The following is a 23,145-nucleotide window of genomic DNA, read 5'->3' on the forward strand; positions in this document are numbered from 1 at the left end:
AACTGATGCAATAATGACAAAAATATATATATAATTTGTCGTCAAGAGTTCTTTGTCATCTTACATCTATTGTTTTTTCAAATTTTTTTTTTTCCACTTTAATATGTGTAATTTTTAATAAAATGCCAAACCACCCCTCATGTGAATTAAACTTGTTTTTTTGTTTTGGTTTTATAACTCAACAATTCGGTCCCAGTTTCAAAAATTATGTAATCGTTAGGAACAATTTAGTTCATGAATTAGAGGTCTAAAAAATTGAACCAAATTATCCGTAATATCCAATCACATATATTTGGTTTCAAACTTTTTTTTTTTTTTTTTTTTTTGGGTAAATGAGGGCTAAGGTTCAAAAAATGAGTACATAGGAGAAAATAATTTCTTGAATAATATTGAAATTTTTTATTTAGGTTCAAATAGAAGTTGAACAAGGCATGGTTTAGACTAAGAGTGTTAGACTACTATGTATAATTTTTTTGTTTGGCTTGTGTTTTGTTTGTGTTGTTTTTATTTTTGGGTTGCTACATTGTCTATTTTGGCAACAAAAGCATTATTTGGTGCTATTTTATTTTACATACTGCAAAAATTTTGATAACTGTTCATGATCCAAAACTATATTTTACATATTTCTGTTTCCGACATTTACACAGCAAATATCGTTCCCAAACGTGTTTCTAATTTTTTTTCAAAATATTCTTACACCAAAAATACTGTTTCTATTTTAGTCAAAAATAAAACACCTAAAATGTATCTATTTGAATTGGATCTACTCAATTGTTGTGTCAATTTAATTATCTTCTTTAAAATGTATTTTAATTTTAGAAAAATGATAAGTATACATTCAATTTATTACTATTACACCATTATTATTTTATGTATTTGTTTTTAAAAAATAATGTTTGAATTTATCTGAAATTACTAAGCTAGCCTGGCGAGTTGTCAGAGTTTGACACACACTTGCAAGTAGGCATATGACTTTCCAAGACAAGTACTTTAGGACGAAAATATCAAAAAGCCAATAAATACCTCGTAATATAAGCCATTTTCCGAGCTGTTCAAACTTCAATCAAATCTTCTTCCTCTCTCTACTCTGTACTCTCTCTCTCTACACTTTCTCTCTCCTCCAAATGACGTCGGCGGTGCCGGAGAACCTGACCAGAGAGCAGTACGTCTACATGGCGAAGCTCTCCGAACAAGCCGAGCGGTACGAGGAGATGGTGAAGTTCATGGAGAAGCTCGTCGTAGGCACCACCTCCGCCGGCGGCGAGCTCACCGTCGAGGAGCGCAACCTCCTCTCCGTCGCCTACAAGAACGTGATCGGATCCCTCCGCGCGGCGTGGCGGATCGTGTCATCGATCGAGCAGAAGGAGGAGTCCCGCAAGAACGAGGAGCACGTGGTGCTGGTGAAGGACTACAGATCCAAGGTCGAGACGGAGCTCACGGAGGTCTGCGCCGGAATTCTGAGGCTGTTGGATGCGCATCTGATTCCGACGTCGTTGGCGAGCGAGTCCAAGGTGTTCTATTTGAAGATGAAGGGGGATTACCATCGGTACCTTGCCGAATTCAAGGTTGGGGCTGAGAGAAAGGAGGCTGCTGAGGACACTATGCTCGCCTATAAGGCTGCTCAGGTATATCTATATATATATATATACATATCTGGATTTTAAATTTTGAATTACACACATGGAATCGGTCTAGTGTACAAGCGTAAAGGTTTAAATTGTTAATTATTTGATATGACTTCAAAGAATTTAAAAAAAAATAGAAAATTATTTTGAATTATTTTGAAGGCCCTATGTGTTAATTTCTAAATCTTTCTGCAAATTATGGCTATAGACACAAGGGTGGATGAGGAATCTTTTCCGCTATTGGAAATGTTTTATATTTTACTTTAATTAATTATAATACATGAAAAGGAAATAAAACAAAGATTTTGACTTATTAACCATAAAGTGTAAGTTGTGTGGAATACTGTTTAAGAGAGGCAAAAAGTAATGATGTTTCCATGTACTAAGTTGATAAGAGTGAAGAAATAAAATTGTGAAGGAAACCGAATTTACAAACCAAAAGATCCGTGTCGACTGTTACCTGATTTGTTCCTACCCTTGTGGTGGACTAGGAGGCTGGACTAGATATGTACAATAGACATGCTCTATTGCATTATTTTTGCTTGGAGTGCTGCACTCGCATTCAAATCTATGTTTTCACACCTCACCACTGCACCAAACAGTGGGCCCATGCTTACTTGAATAACACTTGATCTATAATTCACACAAATTCTCTTTCCATTATTTAAATGCTCAATGACTACAAATAAAACAACACCATGAAAGTGTAAAGGCTGCGTAAAATCATGAATGATACTCTACAAGAACTAGATGGTAGTCTCTTGATACCAATTTTTCGTTAGAGAAGGAATCTCCAACCAACGTGCATCCAAGAAAACTTTATGCTACCCATTATTGTCCTTGGCATCCAAGAAGACTCTATGCTACACCATAAACTTGATCTCCAAGAATACATTTTTTAGAACCATCTTCTCTAACTTGGGCACTAAATAAACCTATGCAAATGGGTATCTAACATAGCATGGATAACCACCCAAACTGCCGGGAAAAGACCCAAAAAGTTGCTGCACAAGGGCAGTGACTGTTCCGTCCCGTCCGGCAGCGACATGGTCGCTGCATGGTGGTGATCCTTGGGTTTCCTCTGGGTCGACTTGGGCCTCTCCTCCCCCGTTGAGTTGACTCGAACTGGTCTCTCCAACAATCTTTGCATAGATCTTTGAGTCTTCAAACACTCTCAAAGTGGGCCTTCTTCGTTATAGGAGATTGATATACAATTTCCAAAACACAATTACATGGAATGACAATATTCATTCAAAATTATACATCAAAATAAACGATGTAGGCTTAGAGTAAGGGGAATTTGAAGATAATTGCCCTTTACAATTGCCTCACACATGAATAATATACAATAAAAAATACAACAATGAGACTCAATTATTCTAGGTTTGCCACATATCTTGGTCCTCAATCTTTTACAGAAAACTTTTGAGGACCAAGACATGTGGTAAGCCTAGAATATTTGGTTCTCATCCATGCGCATATGCTTTATAATTATTTTTCATGTAAGTGTGATGGATGGTATATATTCATGCATATTGATCCATGAAAAATAAAGTGTTATAATTTACAGTTGATAAACTATGATGAGAGAGATTGTTGGAAATGACATTTCTAACAAGTTTGACTTTCTATCTGAATTGGAGTTCTATTTCTTAATTTTTTCCAAGTAGAGAATTATTATTAAAAGAGTTTCCTAAAAATCTCTTTAAAGAGTTTTAAGCATTTTTTAAATTCTCTATGGATGGAAAAATGGATGTTTTTTTTTTTTGAAAAATCTATCCAAAGGAAATGTAGAAAGTCTTGTGGGTCAAACTTGTCTCTAAATTCAACAATGGATTAAGTCATAACACATGCAGTAATGTATGTGATGCCATAAAACCCTCAAGCTTAAATATCAAGTGGGACAGGGGTTCTCTATGGTATTCATTATCAAACCATAGTAATTTGTTTAGAATAGAAATCTTTCTCTTTTGAAAGTAAATACTCCATCTTTTGTTAGTTAAGAAAAAATCTTTGAGTTTTACAAAGGAATGTTGGAGTCCGAATTTGTGCTATTTTTTTGTTTGTTTGTTTCTTTATTTATTTTTTTTAATTTTTATTTTTTAAATGTAAGCTTATGCCAGAAATTTGCTAATTGGATTTAATTTCTCTCAAATTAATAAAATATATGAAAAAACCTATGGATGAAATACTTTTAAGTGTTTAGAGAATTGATATTCACACATCACAAAGAATCTAGCATTTCACTTTTTTTTTTTTTTTTTTAAAAAAAAAAAAAAAAAAGGAAAAAAGGGGGACATGATAGAGTTGTCTCTCATAAAAGCTTTCAAATTCCACACATTTGACATATACATTTTTAGTTTTTTGAAGTGCTTCAAAATTATAAAAAATTAATATAAAGTAATGATAATTTATTTAATTAATTAATTTTTTTTTTTTAACTTGTCAAAAAAAAATTTATTTATTTAAAAAAATGGTTGTTAAATAATAAACTAAAAATGAAAAATGGGAAATACTAAATAAATTCTAATGAGATCTGAGATGGTTTGATACAAGTTATAATTTAAGCAAAAACTTATAAATAATACATTTATAATAAAGCAAGTTTGAAAAAAAATAAAAACTTTATGTCAAAAGTGCAGAGTTTGAAAACTTGTATGAGAGATAACTGTTTCTTTTTAAAAAATTTTAATCTTTATATATTTTTTAAAACTTACTATATTATATTAATTTTGAGAGGGACTAAATCCTAATGAGTAAATTTCACGTTCAAACTTACATTAAAAAATATGAATTCTACTCCAACATTCTTTTGCAAGGTTATCGGCATTAATAGTAAGTTTTGTGAAACTAAAGGCTTTTCTTAACCAGCAAGAGATGAGCATTTATTGTGGAGAGAGATTCCTTTTTGAATAGCAAATCCTTGTGTAGAAAAAAATGAGAGGTTTGGGCCTCCTATTTGGCCCCAAGCCTTCGGCAAGAGTATCATTATTCTTAGAATATTTCTCCCTCCAAGTTTATTTTAAACACGGAATTACAAGTATGGGTTCTTATGATGAATGAATAAATATATTTTTTCCTCGCCCGACAGATAATATTTTGATTATTTAATCATTCAAGAGAGATAATGGTGTACACTTGAATAAAAAATTAATAATATTTTTCCCGTCCGATGGATAATTCTTAAAAAATGGAATTTTGGAGGTTTACTGGCAAAATGATGGAGTCAAAGTCAAACCTTTTTAAAATGATGGAATTTTATGAAAGTGTCTTGATTCCCAAATTGCTCCTCAACTGTGTTGAGAAATAACCCTATTACCCTCCACCAATTTAACTAATTTACCTACCCTTTCTCTCTCTTTATTTCTCTTTTGGGAAAATAATTACAACCCCTTTGTATCTTGAAATCAAGAAGTAGCAGTGAACTTTGTGGACGGCAAGCAAAGATGTGCTCAGTGTGCACTCACGGTGGTTTTTTCTTTTGACCGGCAAGGATGTGGATGGCGGTGACGAACAAGAATGAACCACACCGACGACACAAGGATGGCGCTAGTGGCGATGCATGATCTCAGCGGCGAGACAGACCAACGGTGAAGAACTGACATAACGGCGAGCAACTGGCAGTGATGATCAAACCCAATAGCGAGCTCCAAGCTACCAGACCGAAGCTTTCTTCCTTATCCAAATGTGACTCAACTGAAGAAGTTACAAACATGGCCAACCAGTCTGCCCAAACAGTTTAGGCGAGCTTCACTCTAGTCCGACCAATCGAACCAAGCTTCAAAACGCCGAACACTGTCCGGTGTAGTTCAGTTTAGAGGATCAATGAGCTCAACTCCAATGGTGACGGTGAAGCTCCAGTAAAACTCCGGTGACCAAAGTAGTGATGAATGCCGGTGAACTCCATAACCAACAGCGGGTTCCACGACCTTCATGCTTAGATGATGGCGAGCGAACTTAGGAGCTATCTTAAACCCACGGTGACTAAACTGTGTCGGGAAACGTGCTAGTTTTAAAAACTTTTCAAGGGATTTAAATTCATAGATCTTGATTCATTACATAGAGACAAGTTTTATGCAAAAATAAAACATGATGTATCATTCAATTAAAAGATTGAATACTTACATCAAGGTTTGAGTAAACCTTAGATCTCTCTTCTAAAGTGAATGTTCTCACTTATTGTAGATCCCTTAGCAAGATGCATTCTCTTGGATTTCCATCTTCTTGTTAATTGTTTTGCCTTTAGGAATCACTCATATGCCTCCATGAATGACCTTGGAAAATTAGGCTTGTGGGAGCCTCCATTAGATGAGAACATAAACCCTAATTTTCTAGAGAGAGAAAATATATTCCTTTTTCCTTCTACTAAAAATCACACCTAAAATATACATTGACCATGTATATTTATAGGCAACATAAAGGTAAAGAAAAGGAAACAACTAATCCTTCTTAATCTCTAATTCACATGTCTCAAATCTAATATGATTCCAATATCAAGTTGGGTTATGAGTGAGAATCCATTGGGCCTATTATTTTATTGGCTACAATGAATTAATAATTGGCCCGGTTCATGGACCCAATTCAATTAATTCATAAATTAATTTTTACTCCACTAAAAGAAATTAATTGAACTCCAATTAAATAATAAATAACCTCTAAGTCAATATTGCACTTTGACCCCTCTATGCATAATTAGTTATCGGATAAATAAAGCCATCAATCCGACTACTTAATTAATATATTTATTTTGGTACCTTTGATTATTTCTAGCTCGATCACAATAAAACATTTGTTTGACAAAAATAATAATTTAAATAAATAAATATATAATAAATCATTTTGTCTAAAAATACACGAAGGCCTTCGAATTTACTTTGTGATCAACCATAATCAATACAAAATAAATACAAGTAGCAATGATGCAAATATTGAAAATATAACCCTCTAACTATTAATTACATAACTACCCAAAAAGTCTGTCTAAGGATCCCGAAGAATCCGCCGAACAAATCAAAGTAATTATTAATTAATAAAAAAGTTTATAATTTTCTCATACTTAAGAGTCAAATGCTATGACGGTGATAGGGAGCAATTACATACGACGGCTCTCGCAATATATCTCAACCTAACGCGAATCCAGTTCAAATCTTAATTAATTATGAGTCCATCCATAATTACCGACTATGAACCATTTATGATTACTATTTATATATCATGCATTGATTGCCATCACAAACATATATATAAATATCTCTTGTAATTAAATGGACACTATCAATTCTATAATGAATCGAAATATAATACATTGAATTCACCAATTGTATCAAACATAAATATTTCATAAACGTCAGGAACATATGTCACTTTAATCCAAACAGGAATTTGCTATGCCAGGGCATATAAATCCCAACATCTCCCACTTGCCCTCATAGCCAATTCAAATTGCACCTAACTCCAATGTTATCCAGATGATGATCAAAATTATTGATCAATAACACCTTTGATAATGGATCAACAAAGTTGTGTTCTAATGTAATGTTCTAGCCATAAGTACATTTTCCTCATAGCCAATTCAAATTGCATCTAACTCCAATGTTATCCAGGTGTTGATCAAAACTATTGATCGACGACACCTTTGTTAATGGATCAACAAAGTTATGTTCCAATGCAATGTTCTAGCCACAAGTACATTTTCTTGCCGGACAATATCATGTAGAACATGATACTTCCTATCAGTGTATTTTGTTCATCTATGGAACCTTGGGTTATTGGTTTGGACTACTTCTGCACTATTATCGCAATATAGCTCGATAGGTAAACTAGTATGTTCCACAACCTCTAAATCAGTGAGATCAAACCAATAGGCTTCTTTTGCCGCCTTTAAGGCTGCAATATATTCCACCTGCAGGTTTGAGTCAGCAGTTGAAATCTGCTTAACAATCTACCAACTGATTTCCCTTCCATTAAGTGAACATATACTAAGTCATGAACCTCATAGTATCTACTTCTGATTGAAAATCAGAACTAGCATACCTGACTAGGACCATATCATCACATCTATAAATGAGTATGATATCATTGATTCTCCTTAGGTACTTAATGATATTTTTCACAACAGACTAGTTGTCAAGTCCAGTATTGGACTGATCTTTACTGACTATCCCTACTATGTAGCGGATGTCTTGTTTGGTATAGACCATGGCATATATGAGACTCTCATATGCCGAAGCATATTGTTCCAGTCTCATTTGCTCAATCTCCTTTGATAGTCTTGAAAAACTACTTACTAGAGAGAGCAATCCATATCAATAAAGCAAGAACTCATTCTTTGATTTATGCATACCAAACCTGGTCAAAACTTTATCAATGTAGGATTATTAAGATAAGCCTATTTTCCTTTTAACCTGATCTTGCAAAAGCTTGATCCTAAGAATATAGCTTACATCTTGAAAATCCTTCATTTAAAAGTAATTGAACAACTACTTTTTTATTGATGACAAAACTTTCACGTCATTATAAATGAGCAGGATGTCATCAATATATAGAATTAAGAAAAATAATGACATTCCCTTGTACACTCATGATTTATTCACTAAGAAATCTTCTGGTATCTTTTTGTAGATTAACTTGCCTTCCATAGGTATCACCCTACTAGAAAGTTCTACAAGATCCCAGAATTTATTAGAATACATAGATTCCAACTCTGATTTCATAGTAACTCGCCAAAACGATCTGTATCCATATCGGTTCACGCTTCCGTGTAGCTTACTGGGTCCAACTCATGTTTAACAGGGATGTCCATAATGGTCTCACCTAAAAATATGATTCTGTCGGTTGGATGATAATCCTCCCACTACATTAAAGTACCGATGCAGGAATTTGTGTACTAAATGATGCTGACGCATCAATAGAGAATTCATATATTATTCTCAATCTCTATAATAAGTGTGTTCACATGTTGTACATCTGGTACTCATACCATATTCTCTAACATTATGTTACTAGGTGTGTGGTTCATAATATGATTCTCCTATAGATAAACAGTGAGTGTAAGCAATCAATTTTTATCTTTGAGATCATAAAATAATCCATCCAAGTGACTTAAGAGTAGCTATCAAATCTAGCATGCCTATGATCTGCTTCCAACTTACTTGTCCATATCAAACGCACATGTGCAAGACTACCCCATACGTGCATGTGATTCAAACTAAGATTTAGTCAAAAACACAGCTCAGCGGTATCCTTGAGACAGACTAAGATGGAATGCAGTTCATAATGCGCATCGATGTCATTAACGCTAAACTCTTAAATGAAAGAGATAATGTGGCATAACTGATCATAGATCTAACCATGTTAAATGGAATTCTGTTATTCCTATTTGACACCTAAATGCATTTAGCGTCAATTGCGGAAAACTGGTACATAATACCCTCATTAACCATGTAGTCTTTGCACTATCCTAAGAAATACTCATATCCTCGATCAGATCGCATTGTCTTGATAAGTTTACCTAATATGTGCTCCACATCAGTCTTAACCTTCTCAGAATATACCAAGAGTTCAAGACTTGTGTTGCATCAGATAAACTTATCCAAAACGTGAGTAATCTTGCTTGGATGTTCATAAGACCACACGTGTCAGTGTGTACCGACTCCAATTGTCCTTTATGTCTATTTCATCTGGCTGATTAAGCCCTAAGAGTTATCTATCCTTCAAAACAGGGTTCACAAGTTTGGTTTAGGCTCCCCTGCCTCACTAGGTAATTAACCTTCTTTGACCAATCTTTGAATCTTATTTTGATTGATAACAACCCAAAAATAGACATTAAAAATACAATGAGTCAGGAATAACAATTTTTCTCTTAACATTCGATCTAGAAGATGCAACATTAGTTTTTACATCCTGCAAATCTTAAGAGTTTGTGATTGTAGTATATTAACCATCTTTCAATGCACCAGAAGCAATAGCATATCTATTCAATTTTATAAAACCAGTTTTACAAAATAACAACACAGTTTTTATAAACCACAAGTGAAACAAAAATTAGATTGCGTCTAACTTCTGTGCATAAAGATAGTTCTCTAATACTAATATCCTCATACTCTCTAATTTCAGATGTAATACTCCCACTGACCTAACTACAACCTTGGCATCAGGTCAAAAGATAAATATATATCCATATCATCAAAGCTTTTGGATTCCTGAAATCCTTACGATGAATTGCAAACATGTTTAGTGGCTCCAGAATCTATCAATCAGGAATTAATAGATGCAACCACATAACATGGCTCAATGATTAAATATATATTTTCCTATGCCACGTCATTGCTTAGACAGTTCGTCCTATAGTGTTTTAGTTAACGGCAAAAGAAACAGTTTCATTCGCCCTCAACATACACTGCCTTATTCCCTTTAACCTTTTAGATACATTTGTTTTGTGCTAGCCTAGTCCTATTATCATCCTTCTTCTTTGCTTTGCCCGTCCACTTGGGCCTAGAAGAAGATGGTATAGACTAGGTTAGATTGATAGGAACGCCCAAACTCTTGATTATCCCTTCATCTGTTACCAATTCTATAAGAATATCAGCGAGTGTGAACTCAAACTGATTCCTTATTTAGTTCACTCTAACAGAGTCGAACGAGTTTGGTAACAAGGCAATAATCATGACAACTTGAAACTTACCACCCAAGTCAGCCCTATTGATCTCCAGCTAATTTTAAATAATAAACAATCATTTTCCAAAATGCGATTTTATACTGGAGTTCCTTAGGCTATCTTGATGCTATTCAAGTCTGATATAGTACTTTAGCATACTCTCTATCTAATCTCACCAAAACATCTTATTGACATTTAACATGATGCTTAAAGAAAATAAAATAATGTAAATGTTAACTTTGGAGCGTATTCGAGGTAAACTCTAGAATATTGCACCAATTCATCTCATTTGCCTTATTTCACTTATTCAAAGTATTAATGTTCTCTTGGGTATTTTAAAGTAAAAGGATTAGGTTTTAGGAGTAGTAAATACATTTGTACCACCACGTGTGAATAAAATATCTAAATTCCTTTTCTAGTCATTATAAATGAAGTCCACATACATTGAAATTAGCAAGCAGATAAAATGGATTAGGCATAATTAGTTTGAATATAAATACATTCATACAATATGCAAGGTGAATTATTAATACTGTCATGCATATTTAAAATTAAAATGAGTTTGTTTACCACATAATATAATAAATCTCAATCGAACAAGAGATCATTATCATTATTGGTGAACAATCCCTTTTAATTAATGTGGGTCCCTCAACTCTGTAGCATAATAAATCAACCAATCAATATGTCAATAACTTATCCTGTTGGAGGAGTTCATTATTACTATTGTAGAGATTCATTTGTTATTAGGTGAGTATTTCCATTAAAATAATATGTGGGTCCCTTAACCACTGCATGAAAAATCGGATAACCAATACACCAATAACTTATTCGGTTGGTGAAGTTCATTATTGTTATTGGCGGGCAAATCCCATCATCTCCATATTTCTTAAGACAATGTCTTGTCTATCTATATGAAATGATTCCCGATTATGTTTAGCCTTTCTAAAATCACCTAGTGTAGACCACTCCGTTGGGGAGCTAACACTATTGATTTTAGATTGAGTGTATAACGTTATTAAATCTCTAATGAAAAATAAAATATTAAATATCTTGTCATTATAATCTAGACTCTTTAAATCATGCGTAGGGCCTTATTTTTAAAGATTTAATTACAATGAACATTTAATATTATTATTTTCATGAGATAACCATTCTTGTAATATTAAGACTCTTCAAATCATGCGTGGGGCCTTATTTTTGAAGATCTAATTACAATGGTGTTAATAACAAAGGCCATGGGGTAATGTATAAAAATCCCCGCTCCCACTTAATTTTTAATCATTCATAATTAGGGTTTTCATTTTATTCATTTACATGATATAATGCATGCAAAACGTCTTAATTTTAATCCAATTAAATTTAGAAAATATTTGGACTTTAAACGATTCACTAATATTTAATTTGAGGCACACTTTAAAAATAATTTACAAAAATAATTTTTCGTTTCTCAATAAGTGCTCTCAAATTAATTAGTAATCAAATCCAATTAATTTTCATAATTTAATTAATATAAATCAAGTCATTTAATTAAATATCATGGATCCAATGCATGAATAATAATAATAAACAATTAATTATTCCATGCATTAGTTAAATAAATAAATAACAGACAGAAGCAATTTAAATGGCCAATGGATTCAGCTTTTAACATTTATATGCTCTAAGTAATGCGCGAGGGTCATCATTAGCCGCGTCACATGGGATTATTTCCCATCAATCCCTTTTGATCTCCGGCCAAAACCTTGCCGCCGACAACTCTCCGGTTGCCGGAAAATTGCCGAAAAATTCCAGAAATTAAATTAGGCCTTAAAAAATTCCGGAAAAATTCCGAAAAATTTCTAAAAAATCCCAGAAAATTCCTGAAGCCTAATTTAACCCTCTTGGACCTTTTTGAAGCTTCATAGCATCCTTTGACGAAGATTACATGGCTTTAAAAATATTTACAATTTGAAATACAATGGAAAAAATTAAATTATATCATTGAACTTTCAAACGGCTAAATCAAAGTCTTAATTACATTCATCCAAAGATAAAATTACATTAATTTAACCTATAAGCTTCATCCATGGCCCAACCATATATCATTATTCATTCACAATTATTCATACATCATCATGTATCAATATATATCAACATATTAAATCATACATCAACATACATCAATAAAAATATATATGAATATAATTTTGGATCTATGAATGATGATTTTCATAAAATCATGTTCTCTAGTAATGAATCAAACCATGCTCTGATACCACTGTCGGGAAACGTGCTAGTTTTAAAAACTTTTCGAGGGATTTAAATTCATAGATCTTGATTCATTACATAGAGACAAGTTTTATGCAAAAATAAAACATGATGTATCATTCAATTAAAAGATTGAATACTTACATCAAGGTTTGAGTAAACCTTAGATCTCTCCTCTAAAGTGAATGTTCTCACTTATTGTAGATCCCTTAGCAAGATGCATTCTCTTGGATTTCCATCTTCTTGTTAATTGTTTTGTCTTTAGGAATCACTCATATGCCTCCATGAATGACTTTGGAAAATTAGGCTTGTGGGAGCCTCCATTAGATGAGAACATAAACCCTAATTTTCTAGAGAGAGAAAATATATTCCTTTTTTCTTCTACTAAAAATCACACCTAAAATATACATAGACCATGTATATTTATAGGCAACATAAAGGTAAAGAAAAGGAAACAACTAATCCTTCTCAATCTCTAATTCACATGTCTCAAATCTAATATGATTCCAATATCAAGTTGGGTTATGAGTGAGAATCCATTGAGCCTATTATTTTATTGGCTACAATGAATTAATAATTGGCCCGGTCCATGGACCCAATTCAATTAATTCATAAATTAATTTTTACTCCACTAAAAGAAATTAATTGAACTCCAATTAAATAATAAATAACCTCTAAGTCAATATTGCACTTTGACCCCTCTATGCATAATTAGTTATCGGATAAATAAAGCCATCAATCCGACTACTTAATTAATATATTTATTTTGGTACCTTTGATTATTTCTAGTTCGATCACAATAAAACATTTGTTTGACAAAAATAATAATTTAAATAAATAAATATATAATAAATCATTTTGTCTAAAAATACACGAAGGCCTTCGAATTTACTTTGTGATCGACCATAATCAATACAAAATAAATACAAGTAGCAATGATGCAAATATTGAAAATATAACCCTCTAATTATTAATTACATAACTACCCAAAAAGTCGGTCTAAGGATCCCGAAGAATCCGCCGAACAAATCAAAGTAATTATTAATTAATAAAAAAGTCTATAATTTTCTCATACTTAAGAGTCAAATGCTATGACGGTGATAGGGAGCAATTGCATACGACGGCTCTCGCAATATATCTCAACCTAACGCGGATCCAATTCAAATCTTAATTAATTATGAGTCCATCCATAATTACCGACTATGAACCATTTATGATTACTATTTATATATCATGCATTGATTGGCATCACAAACATATATATAAATATCTCTTGTAATCAAATGAACACTATCAATTCTATAATGAATCGAAATATAATACATTGAATTCACCAATTGTATAAAACATAAATATTTCATAAACGTCAGGAACATATGTCACTTTAATCCAAACAGGAATTTGCTATGCCAGGGCATATAAATCCCAACAAACTGAACCGAGAGCTCAACTTCGAGCTTTAGCGTTGGCGTGCAACAGTTCCGGTGAGTCTTGGATGACCCATTTTGGGTGTGCTCAAAGCCGAGATGATGGAGTTTTGGAGCTGAGACAGTAAATTTTCAAAGGGGCAGTTTGGGAATCAAAATACAATCTACAGTAGATTTCCATGTTCACTTTTGATAAAACTCCATCACTTTGGAAAGAGTGGACTTTGACTTCATCATTTTGGCATGGCAGTAAACCTTGAAAACTCCATTTTTTAGGAATTATCCCTTATTTATATTTGGCAGTAGATGCCTAGACAATATCAAATAATGGGGTTATCCTGCTAATAGTGATAATATATATTCCCCGCCGGAGTTATATTATCACAGTATTAGTATTCGGATTTGTCATGCTATGTGGTTTGAGGGATCCACGAAGTTTATAAATGCATGAATATATTAATTCACCATGTATGTATGGATGCATTTTTTAGATTCATCATGTTAAATCCATTCAACCCACTTGCAATCATTCTCAAGGAGAATAAATGAACTATACTTGGATTGAAAACGTAACTTGGACATTATACGTACTGCTGAAGGGCACAAGTCAGTGCTTACCATAGACTGTCTTGATGTTCCTGAGTATGGTGCAACTAAAGAGGATGTTGAGTATTACAAGAAGTGGGTTAAATCTGATGAGATGGCTATATGTTATATTTTGGAATCTATGTCAAATGTTCTTCAGCACCAACATCAGTCTTACCCCACTACTTGTGAGATCATGGTTTGTGTTACCTGGACTCTCCGGTTCAGGCGAGGGTGTCCGTGTCGACACGACACAACGCCGACACAGAAACAGGATACGGGTTGGACACTTTGTTTTTGAATCGGACACGGCTGATTAGATGGCGATGAAGCTCTCTGTAGTCTTCGATTTGAAAATAGGATGAAACTCTCTGGTCTTCGATTTCAAAATAGGGTTAAGAAAGGTTGAAGGAGGAGTTGTGGAAAGAAGAGACATTTTTTTGTTTATCGTGCCTTGACTTTTTATTCTTTTAAATATATAGCTGATAGTTTTGCTTGAACAAGCCATGTGAACAATGTGAGAAGCTTTGGCCAGATAGCTGTTGCAAGTGGTCCCCAGTACCCACTTTACCAAAAAGAAAAGGACAAAAAAAGAAAGACGGCTGGTGCATTTGGTTCCTCAAATAAAAAGAAAAGACAGCTGGTGCATGGTGGTTAGCTTTTTGGCTATTAATGAAACCCAATACCAACTTTACCAAAAAGAAATACGTTGGGCTTGGCTTTTACCAAAATAGGCTAGATCATCATTTTAATAATAAAAACCTCATTATAATATTATATGTGAATTACATCACTGACCACACACAAATACGTTGGCTGGGCTTTTATTTGTGGTGTTTGGTTTTTAGTCAACTGTCAAATTTAGTTGTCCTGCCTTTGTGCCTATGTATTGTTTTCTCTCTGACGTTGGGCCTTGGCTTTCAGTCCCAAGCTGAATCCAGTTGTAATTACTTCATACTTCCATATTTATATGAAGTGTCCAAGTGCCCGTGTCTAAGCTTTGGACACTTTTATTCCGTGTCCCCGTGTCTTATAATTTGATACATAGATGGATTCGACCTCTAGACACGTACCCGTGTCCGACACCCGTACCCGAGTCTGGGTAACATAGATCATGGTAAACCTTAAGAAGATATTTGGGGAGATGAGCAGGCCTGCCTGAGAATTAGCCATGAAAAACTTGATGAACACCAAGATGGCTGAATGAACTCTAGTTAGGGAACATGTTTTGAAAATGATATCTTACTTAAATGAACATCATTGGAGCTGATCTGGATTGTGAGTCTCAAGCAGATATCAATCTTCAACCGTTGCCTGACTTGTTCAATTATTTTAAATTGAACTGTAACATAAACAAACTGGATTTTACTTGAGTCTAGCTCAACTCATGAATGAGCTTCGGAGGGTATGATGAAGGCTAAGAGCAGTGCTTAACTGACTCAGGCAGGGTCTTCGAGGACCAAGCCCAAGAGGAGGGCTAGGAAACAGAAGAGGGATCCTAAGGAGCCTGATCCAAACAAAGCGGCCAAGAAAGGTAAGGGAAATCAGGTAGATCGGTTGGGCTGCAAGGGAAAGTGTTACCCTTGTTTGGAGAGGGGGCATTGGAAGAGTAACTGTTCAAAGAATCTGACAAAGGAGAAAGGCAAAGGTATATTTGCCATTGAGGCATGTTTTTACAACACAGGTATCCTAGCATTTCCTAACAACAAACACTGTCGCATGGGATGTACATTTTAGTAGTAGGACTCTAGTACACGAACTGCTTAAGGTGTTTGACCATGGAGTTCTTAAGATTTCTAGACTACCAAAATAATGTGGAAATTAATAAAACTAAATTATGCTTCACCAATTTATTTGTTTTAAAATGAGATTTGACTTGTCAATACAAAAAATATTCTTTATTGTTTTATGTGGTTAATTTAGAAAATTCATGAGCTACTCTAGAAGTTCATGAGTTATACTTGAAGTTTATGGTGCCATGATTGTTTAGTGCATAAAGGTTTGCCATGTAAAAATAAAATTTATAGCCTTTCATTCATTAGGATCCTACAAATCTCACGCATTAGTATAACTTGGACGTGTGAGCACTGATAAGATAAAAACCGAATTTAGTGTAAGTACGAAATTTTTTCAATGCCTGACACCTATTTTTTATTTTTACTATTTTTATATATAGGGGAGCTTTATTCAACTCCATTACTGAAAGTCTCAATATTAAACGCACAGTATCACTGCTTAAAAATAGTTGAGTTTTTCATTTCTACAGCTTTAAACCAATTCATCCCTTATCCCTCTCTCTGTCTCACACGCATGCACAAAAAAAAAAAAAAAAAAAAAAAAAAAACTGATGCTGACAATTATTCTAATTTGCGTATTGGTTTGAAGGATATTGCTGTTGCTGATCTTGCGCCAACACACCCCATAAGGTTGGGACTTGCACTCAACTTCTCAGTGTTCTACTATGAGATCCTTAATGCATCAGAGAAAGCCTGTGCCATGGCAAAACAGGTTCGTTCCAGCATGCTTTAGTTTGTCTTGCCAATTGAGTTTTTATGTACATTGCAACAAAGAGATATTTCAATTATTTGGTGTCATTTATACACTTCATGAGATGCTCGGACATTGGTAACGATTAATGGCTTTGGTACCCATTCCAACAGTGTAATGACGATGTCTTCCTAACAACTCCAATAGTTGTATAACCTGTATACAGGAGGGGTCATTGCATGGGTGTATAGTACTAAAAGTTACTGTCAAGCATAATGAATGGATTTCAAGTCTAAGGCAGCCACTTTGTGTATATGATTGCAATGTTTATGTCTATATCTAGTCTGCCCCTTCAACATACTCAGCTGACATCAGTGGACCTTTAGTTTATGCACAGGGTCATTTTAATCTTTTGGCTATAACCATCCTCGCAGAAATGAGAGATTTTATGTGATCCAACAGTCATCCTTCTGTTATGCACAGAGGACTGGATATTTCTTCTGAGATCATGGAAAATTGAGAAATCATGGATCATTTATTTATGAAATGATGCGGCATTCATCATTCATTTTTTTTTTTTTTTTTGTTATCATTGTCTTATTGACGGTGTAATCCTATATACACATCCAATTTGGACATTAATCGAAATACACGTCAATATCATTGATTCAAAATCATCCATGTATAGCAGTGTCCTTGTCTCTAGATTTTGGGGTGATTTCTTGAACCTGACATTTATTATTACTTGTCAAAATAGAAGTGTATGTTAATGATGGGAGCAGTATATATTGCCATAAGGTTGAACAATAATGGCACATTTTAACTAATCGGGAAAGACATGAAACACAAAGTTGGTGTGGTGCTTGATTTGAAAATATATTACATTTACAATCACTGCATTCTTATATTATTTTTGTGTGCAGGCTTTTGAGGAAGCTATTGCTGAGCTCGACACGCTGGGTGAGGAGTCCTACAAGGACAGCACTCTCATCATGCAACTCCTCAGGGACAATCTCACTCTTTGGACTTCGGATATGCAGGTAAGTGCAGACTATTGGTAGATGACATTTTTTTTTAGTGATAGAAAGTGATCCAAAGGAAATAACCTATATAAAACAAACAAGTCCTGGTCTGACCTGCTCATAGAATCTTCATTTACTGTCCAAAAGTTCTCTCCTGGGAAAAGGTTCCATTTATTTGATTTTTGTTCATGATTATATAATTACCCAAATGACCTGCAACTTTCTTTCGCTTCCATAAATAAGGCAAAATTTACAGGGACCAAAATTTACTTGTTCTAGAAGATTTTTACATGTCAATGGCATTAATAATACTCCGACTATCTCAACATGAATGTCAGCAAACATACTCATTCATATTGGAACATCATATAGCATCAGAAAGCACAAATTCACTCTACTCCGAAATCTTAAAAATAAAATCATTACCCAGGAAGTGAAAATCTGAAGTAACAGGAGCATCACCAAAGGAGTGCAAGGATCGGACATGTCCTTCCCCTAAAATTTAGTAATGCCAATGTTTTGGTCTCGACATAAATGAGTTGAAAATAAAACTAAAGAAAAGAAAAAGAAAAAGAAAAAGAAAAAGATAAAGATAAAATTAAAAGGAAGACTTTCCAAGTACCTGTTTCCGATATGTATGAAGGAATCAAATTGATTCCTACTTCAGTCATTGAATTTCTTGTGTTAATTAAGCTCATTTCATGAACCATTTTACTTAACTGATTATAATATGTCTATGGGGATTCCTCTGGCTTGTGAATACTTTTGACATCGGAGGTTCTAAAATTTCGTTTCTCAAGTCTAAGACGCAATCTGTTTGGTTTATGCAGGAGCAAATAGATGAGGTTTGAGCTGACGACCAATCCGCTCCTTGAGGGGGAGGTGGGCTTGAATGTCATAATTCGTATGTAATCTGCATATATTTACCGAACATGTTTTCATATTTTATAGGCTTGTATCTCTGAACGTATTCTGATTCAAACTTTGACTTGGTTTCCGAATACTGATGATTTCAGTGGCTTCCTTGCGGCCTTCAATTAGTATGCAAAAGTTCTATTCAAATTCTAAGGATTAAAAGGAAAAAAGAAAATAAAAACCTAATGTGTGGAATCAACTTTTAAGAGGAATGACTCTACTAAAGTAGATCATTTCACCACCCCTATGCTCTAATCAACTGGAACAATGGTGAAATTATTTTTAGATTGCTTGTTAATTGTTCAACTATGACGCTAGGGGTGGTAATTTTTTAAATTTTAGTATTATTGTTATTATTTTATCCTTTCATGGTATCTGTGTCCTGACACGAGTATCTTGCAGAGTGGCCTGTGGGTGTTTTGTAATTGTCTTTCTCACACGAGAGACTTAGGTTTGAATGACGGATTTGGATCTTCTCCAGTGGAATAGTGCATCCTGTTCCGTTCAGTTTGGAATGCACGTTACAAAAAGGTTGGGATGTTTGTCCCAATCTTTTTGTAAGATGCATTCTACATTCGACGGAATAGGACGCATGATAAGATTTTTTTTCCAGAATGAGTCTCAATGGTGAATTAATTTTTGTTTATTTATTTATGAGAATTGATGATACAAATTCAATTCAACAAAGAGTTGAACAATTTCAATTTCCGAGTAAGGGATGTTTTTAATGACGTTATAATGACGTCATTATATAGATTTGAATGTTACTCCATGATAATGTAAATTATGTAAATTGATATTGCATGATAATTGACCCCTACACATTTCCAGGTTTACATTTCTAGTGTACGGCTTTATTTCATTTTCTTTGTATTTCACTTCTTTTCCTTTTTCTATTTTCAAGTTTCTAATAGGGGCAGGATGGGTAATCTATTATTTTTATTTTTAAGTCCATAATTTTTTTGTTATAAAAAAAATCAGTAAGTTTTTATATTAATCTCCGGTAAGTTTTCAACTCTTGTCACGAGGGTGCTCTTGTAAGAGTAAATACTTTTTTTTTTGTATGTTAATATTTTGGAGGAAATTAATTTCCTAAAAATTTGTCTCTATTTTTTTGAAACTTGCATTAAGTTTTTAAATTTTTTATTCCTAGAATTAATTTAATCTGAAACTAATAGAAGATTACATTAATTTTAGATGTGAAAATTGGCAATAAGGGCAATCTGAAATAACCCGATTTTAAAAATCGCAAAATCTCAATCCAAGTTCTAAGCCAGAGTAAAAAATTTTAAAAATCATTCGAGTTAGTAGTTAGGATTAGAGGTCAGGTTAGGTTTGGATTAGAGTTCAATATTTTATATGTCGAATTGAACGTGAATTCTACCTCAAACCTGCCTAAGTTGTAACCTTATACAGCACCACTTGCTGGGCCTCTCAAGTGCAATGTGACGCAGCCTTCTTCCCACGCGATGCTGTGGTTGTGAGGCGCCATTCGTCCTGAGAAATAATTTTCGCCAAGTAAAACCAGAATAATAAAATTTTTAGATGTTTAGTTGGTTTGATTAATAATTTTATATATTTGCCATGAAAAATAAATAAATAATAAGACACATTCAACCCCTTCAAGTATACAGAAACATCAGATTACACTAAATTAACTAGCCACTTTCACATGACGCAGCACACAAATTTAACTTGAAAGTGTTTTTTGCTTACAACAGTTTGCAGTTATCAGAATAAAAGTCAGTTGCACTCCTACATTTGAGCTAACTTCAAACTTGAGAATCCCGGAACGAGGAAAACACACGTGTAGCTGAGTTTGTACGTATGCACAACCAAATGGTGGGACCAGGTCTACATCGTAAGGGCATGTTGAGCACAATGGCCATATAACAACAAGGGTAGTGCACTCCCAAATAAGCTGATCCCAGATCATGAATAGTAGAGTCTATCATAAAGTTAGTCCCGAACTACCTCTCAGACTAATCAAATACAGAGTAATATCCATCAATAGTTAGTTAAGTGAAATAAAATAAGATACACTCATCATTCAGATAGTTCAACACAACTAAGTAAAATAAGATATAACTAATGATTCTGAACATAAGAATTACAGTCAATAGTGTTTAAAGCATCCATGGTAGATTACAAAACAAAGCACAATATCAACTGCTGAAAGCATACTGCCTCAGCTACTGTATTTCAGTTTCAGGAAGCAAATTCTTTCCAAAAGCATGAAATTGAATATCCTCCACCATGACTGAAATTGATACGGGCGTACAAAAAAAATCACGAACACTTTGTAGAGTTTATATGTTAGTTATATACCTATGAGGTTTTGAACTCAGTGATTTTACACAATGGTTACCTGCAAGGAAAAATTGATGTATATATGAGTGTGTGTATATCTACACACATATATATTGATTATATTAGACACATATACATGTTAAATTGACAACCCCAAATGCAAAAATAAGCTAGGGTTTGGGAAATCAATCACCTGAAGAAGGAAGAAATCGACTTAGTGAGCACTTGAATACTTCATTTGAGTAAATCACCGGGGGAAGAGCCTATCGGAGAAGATTGCTTCAAAATCTCTTTCCTTCCACTTGCACAAATTACATTGAAGCCATGTTTGCAAGCTGAATATGGCGTTTCCAAACAGAGTTTCCGCACAACTTCCAAACACAGTGGGGGACAATTTGTGTGTGTGAAATCGTTTTAAATATATTTGTCCATAGGTTAAATGATTTAGTGGTGGAAAAGAAAAGAAAAGAAATAAATAACAATAGTTATAAGTGAAAATAAAAGAGAAATAAAGACAGTGAATATCATTTAAGTATGGACAGTTGCTTTCTAATTGGTTAAAAAATTAACCACAAAATTATAAATAATATATCTTTTTTATTTGGGCAAAGTACATAACCCCCAGATTTGTAACTTTTTCCAATAAATCATTCTCGTCTAATTTTTTACCAAACAATCCTCCTCGACTTGTAACCCTTTCCAATAAATCTTCCTTGTCCAATTTTTTTACCAAATAAACCCCCCTTCAAATATCTAAAGGGTGTAAAAAGAGTTGATATTTGGATCAAAATGTCCTTTTATTTAAATCTTAATTTTTCTGAACTTCAAAAATTCATATCTCACAAATTGCACATCCAAATATTGCAAGTAATATATGCACGGAAAGCTTATAACACAAAGATTCTAGGAATATAAGATTTGTTTAACAAAACTTCATAACCAGAGAGAAATAGACAATCTAAAAATCTATTGCAATAATTTTATTTTATTTTATTTTTTATAAAATCCTCGGGTTATTTGAAAGAAAATTTTCAAAATTATTCACTTTCATATGGAGCATAACATATAAAAAAAATTAGCCCCAATAGAGACCGAATATTCATTTTTATATTTTTTTAAATGGCGAGTCTACAAAAGAATGAAAATACTTTGACGCAAAATATGATATCTCATGAAATTGATCTCTGTTGGAGTTAAATTTTTTATTTATTCGGCTCCATATGTAAATGAATAATTCTGAAAATTTTCTTCCAAATATCTCCAGTATTTTATTTATTAAAAATAAAATAAGATTATTGGAGTAGAATTTTAGATTTCCTATTTTTCTCTAGTTATGAAGGTTTGTTGTACAAATCTTATATTTTTGGAATCCTTATTTATAAGCTTTCTGTACATATATTATTTATAATTTTTAAATGTACCGGTTTGTGAGATATGAATTTTTGAAGTTCGGGAGAATTAATATTTAAATAAAAGGGCATTTTGGTCCAATTATCAACTCTTTTACCCCCTTCAGATAGTTGAGGGGGGTTCTTTGGTAAAAAATTAGACAAGGGGGATTTATTGGAAAAAAGATACAAGTTGATGGGGTTCTTTGGTAAAAAAATAGATAAGGGAGGTTTACTGAAAAAGGCTACAAGTCGAAGGGGGGTTTTTTGTACTTTGCCCTTTTTATTTTTATGAGATTTTACAACTTAACTTTTTATGACCAAATTACTCTTGAGTACGATAATATGGTTATAAAAAGTTAAATATATCGGTTTCAAAATATCACAATAGTTTTCAGCGTAGAAATTGATCATAAGGTAACCCGAATTAATGCTATTTTTATCCCGAAATCTTAGTTCGAGTTGCAAACCTAAGTTTAA

General features: G+C 33.5%; 1 protein-coding gene and 1 long non-coding RNA gene across 2 annotated transcripts; one reads left to right on the forward strand and one right to left on the reverse strand.

Moving 5' to 3' along the window:
* Positions 1-1,036: 1,036 nt before the first annotated feature.
* LOC132267135 (14-3-3-like protein G-BOX factor 14 kappa) lies at positions 1,037-19,114 on the forward strand. Its single transcript, XM_059768199.1, has 4 exons — positions 1,037-1,625; positions 16,929-17,051; positions 17,954-18,070; positions 18,883-19,114. The coding sequence occupies exons 1-4, from the start codon at positions 1,125-1,127 to the stop codon at positions 18,901-18,903; spliced, it is 762 nt and encodes a 253-aa protein (XP_059624182.1). The 5' UTR covers positions 1,037-1,124; the 3' UTR covers positions 18,904-19,114.
* Positions 19,115-21,042: 1,928 nt separating this feature from the next.
* Positions 21,043-21,889, reverse strand: LOC132267659 (uncharacterized). Its single transcript, XR_009469041.1, has 2 exons — positions 21,471-21,889; positions 21,043-21,335 (listed from the first exon to the last, which is right to left on the reverse strand). It is a non-coding gene; the product is annotated as an uncharacterized LOC132267659 (long non-coding RNA).
* Positions 21,890-23,145: the final 1,256 nt, after the last annotated feature.

Source organism: Cornus florida, unplaced genomic scaffold, assembly GCF_030987335.1.
Source record: "Cornus florida cultivar Cherokee Brave unplaced genomic scaffold, ASM3098733v1 CherokeeBrave_3.0.0_Hap2_Chr07, whole genome shotgun sequence".
Taxonomy (NCBI): Eukaryota; Viridiplantae; Streptophyta; class Magnoliopsida; order Cornales; family Cornaceae; genus Cornus; species Cornus florida.

Coding starts and splice junctions, on each gene's coding strand:
- LOC132267135 (XM_059768199.1), top strand. CDS start 1,125: ATGACGTCGGCGGTGCCGGAGAACCTGACCAGAGAGCAGTACGTCTAC. Junction 17,052..17,953: donor CCTGTGCCATGGCAAAACAG/GTTCGTTCCAGC, acceptor TTTTGTGTGCAG/GCTTTTGAGGAAGCTATTGC. Junction 18,071..18,882: donor TTTGGACTTCGGATATGCAG/GTAAGTGCAGAC, acceptor TGGTTTATGCAG/GAGCAAATAGATGAGGTTTG.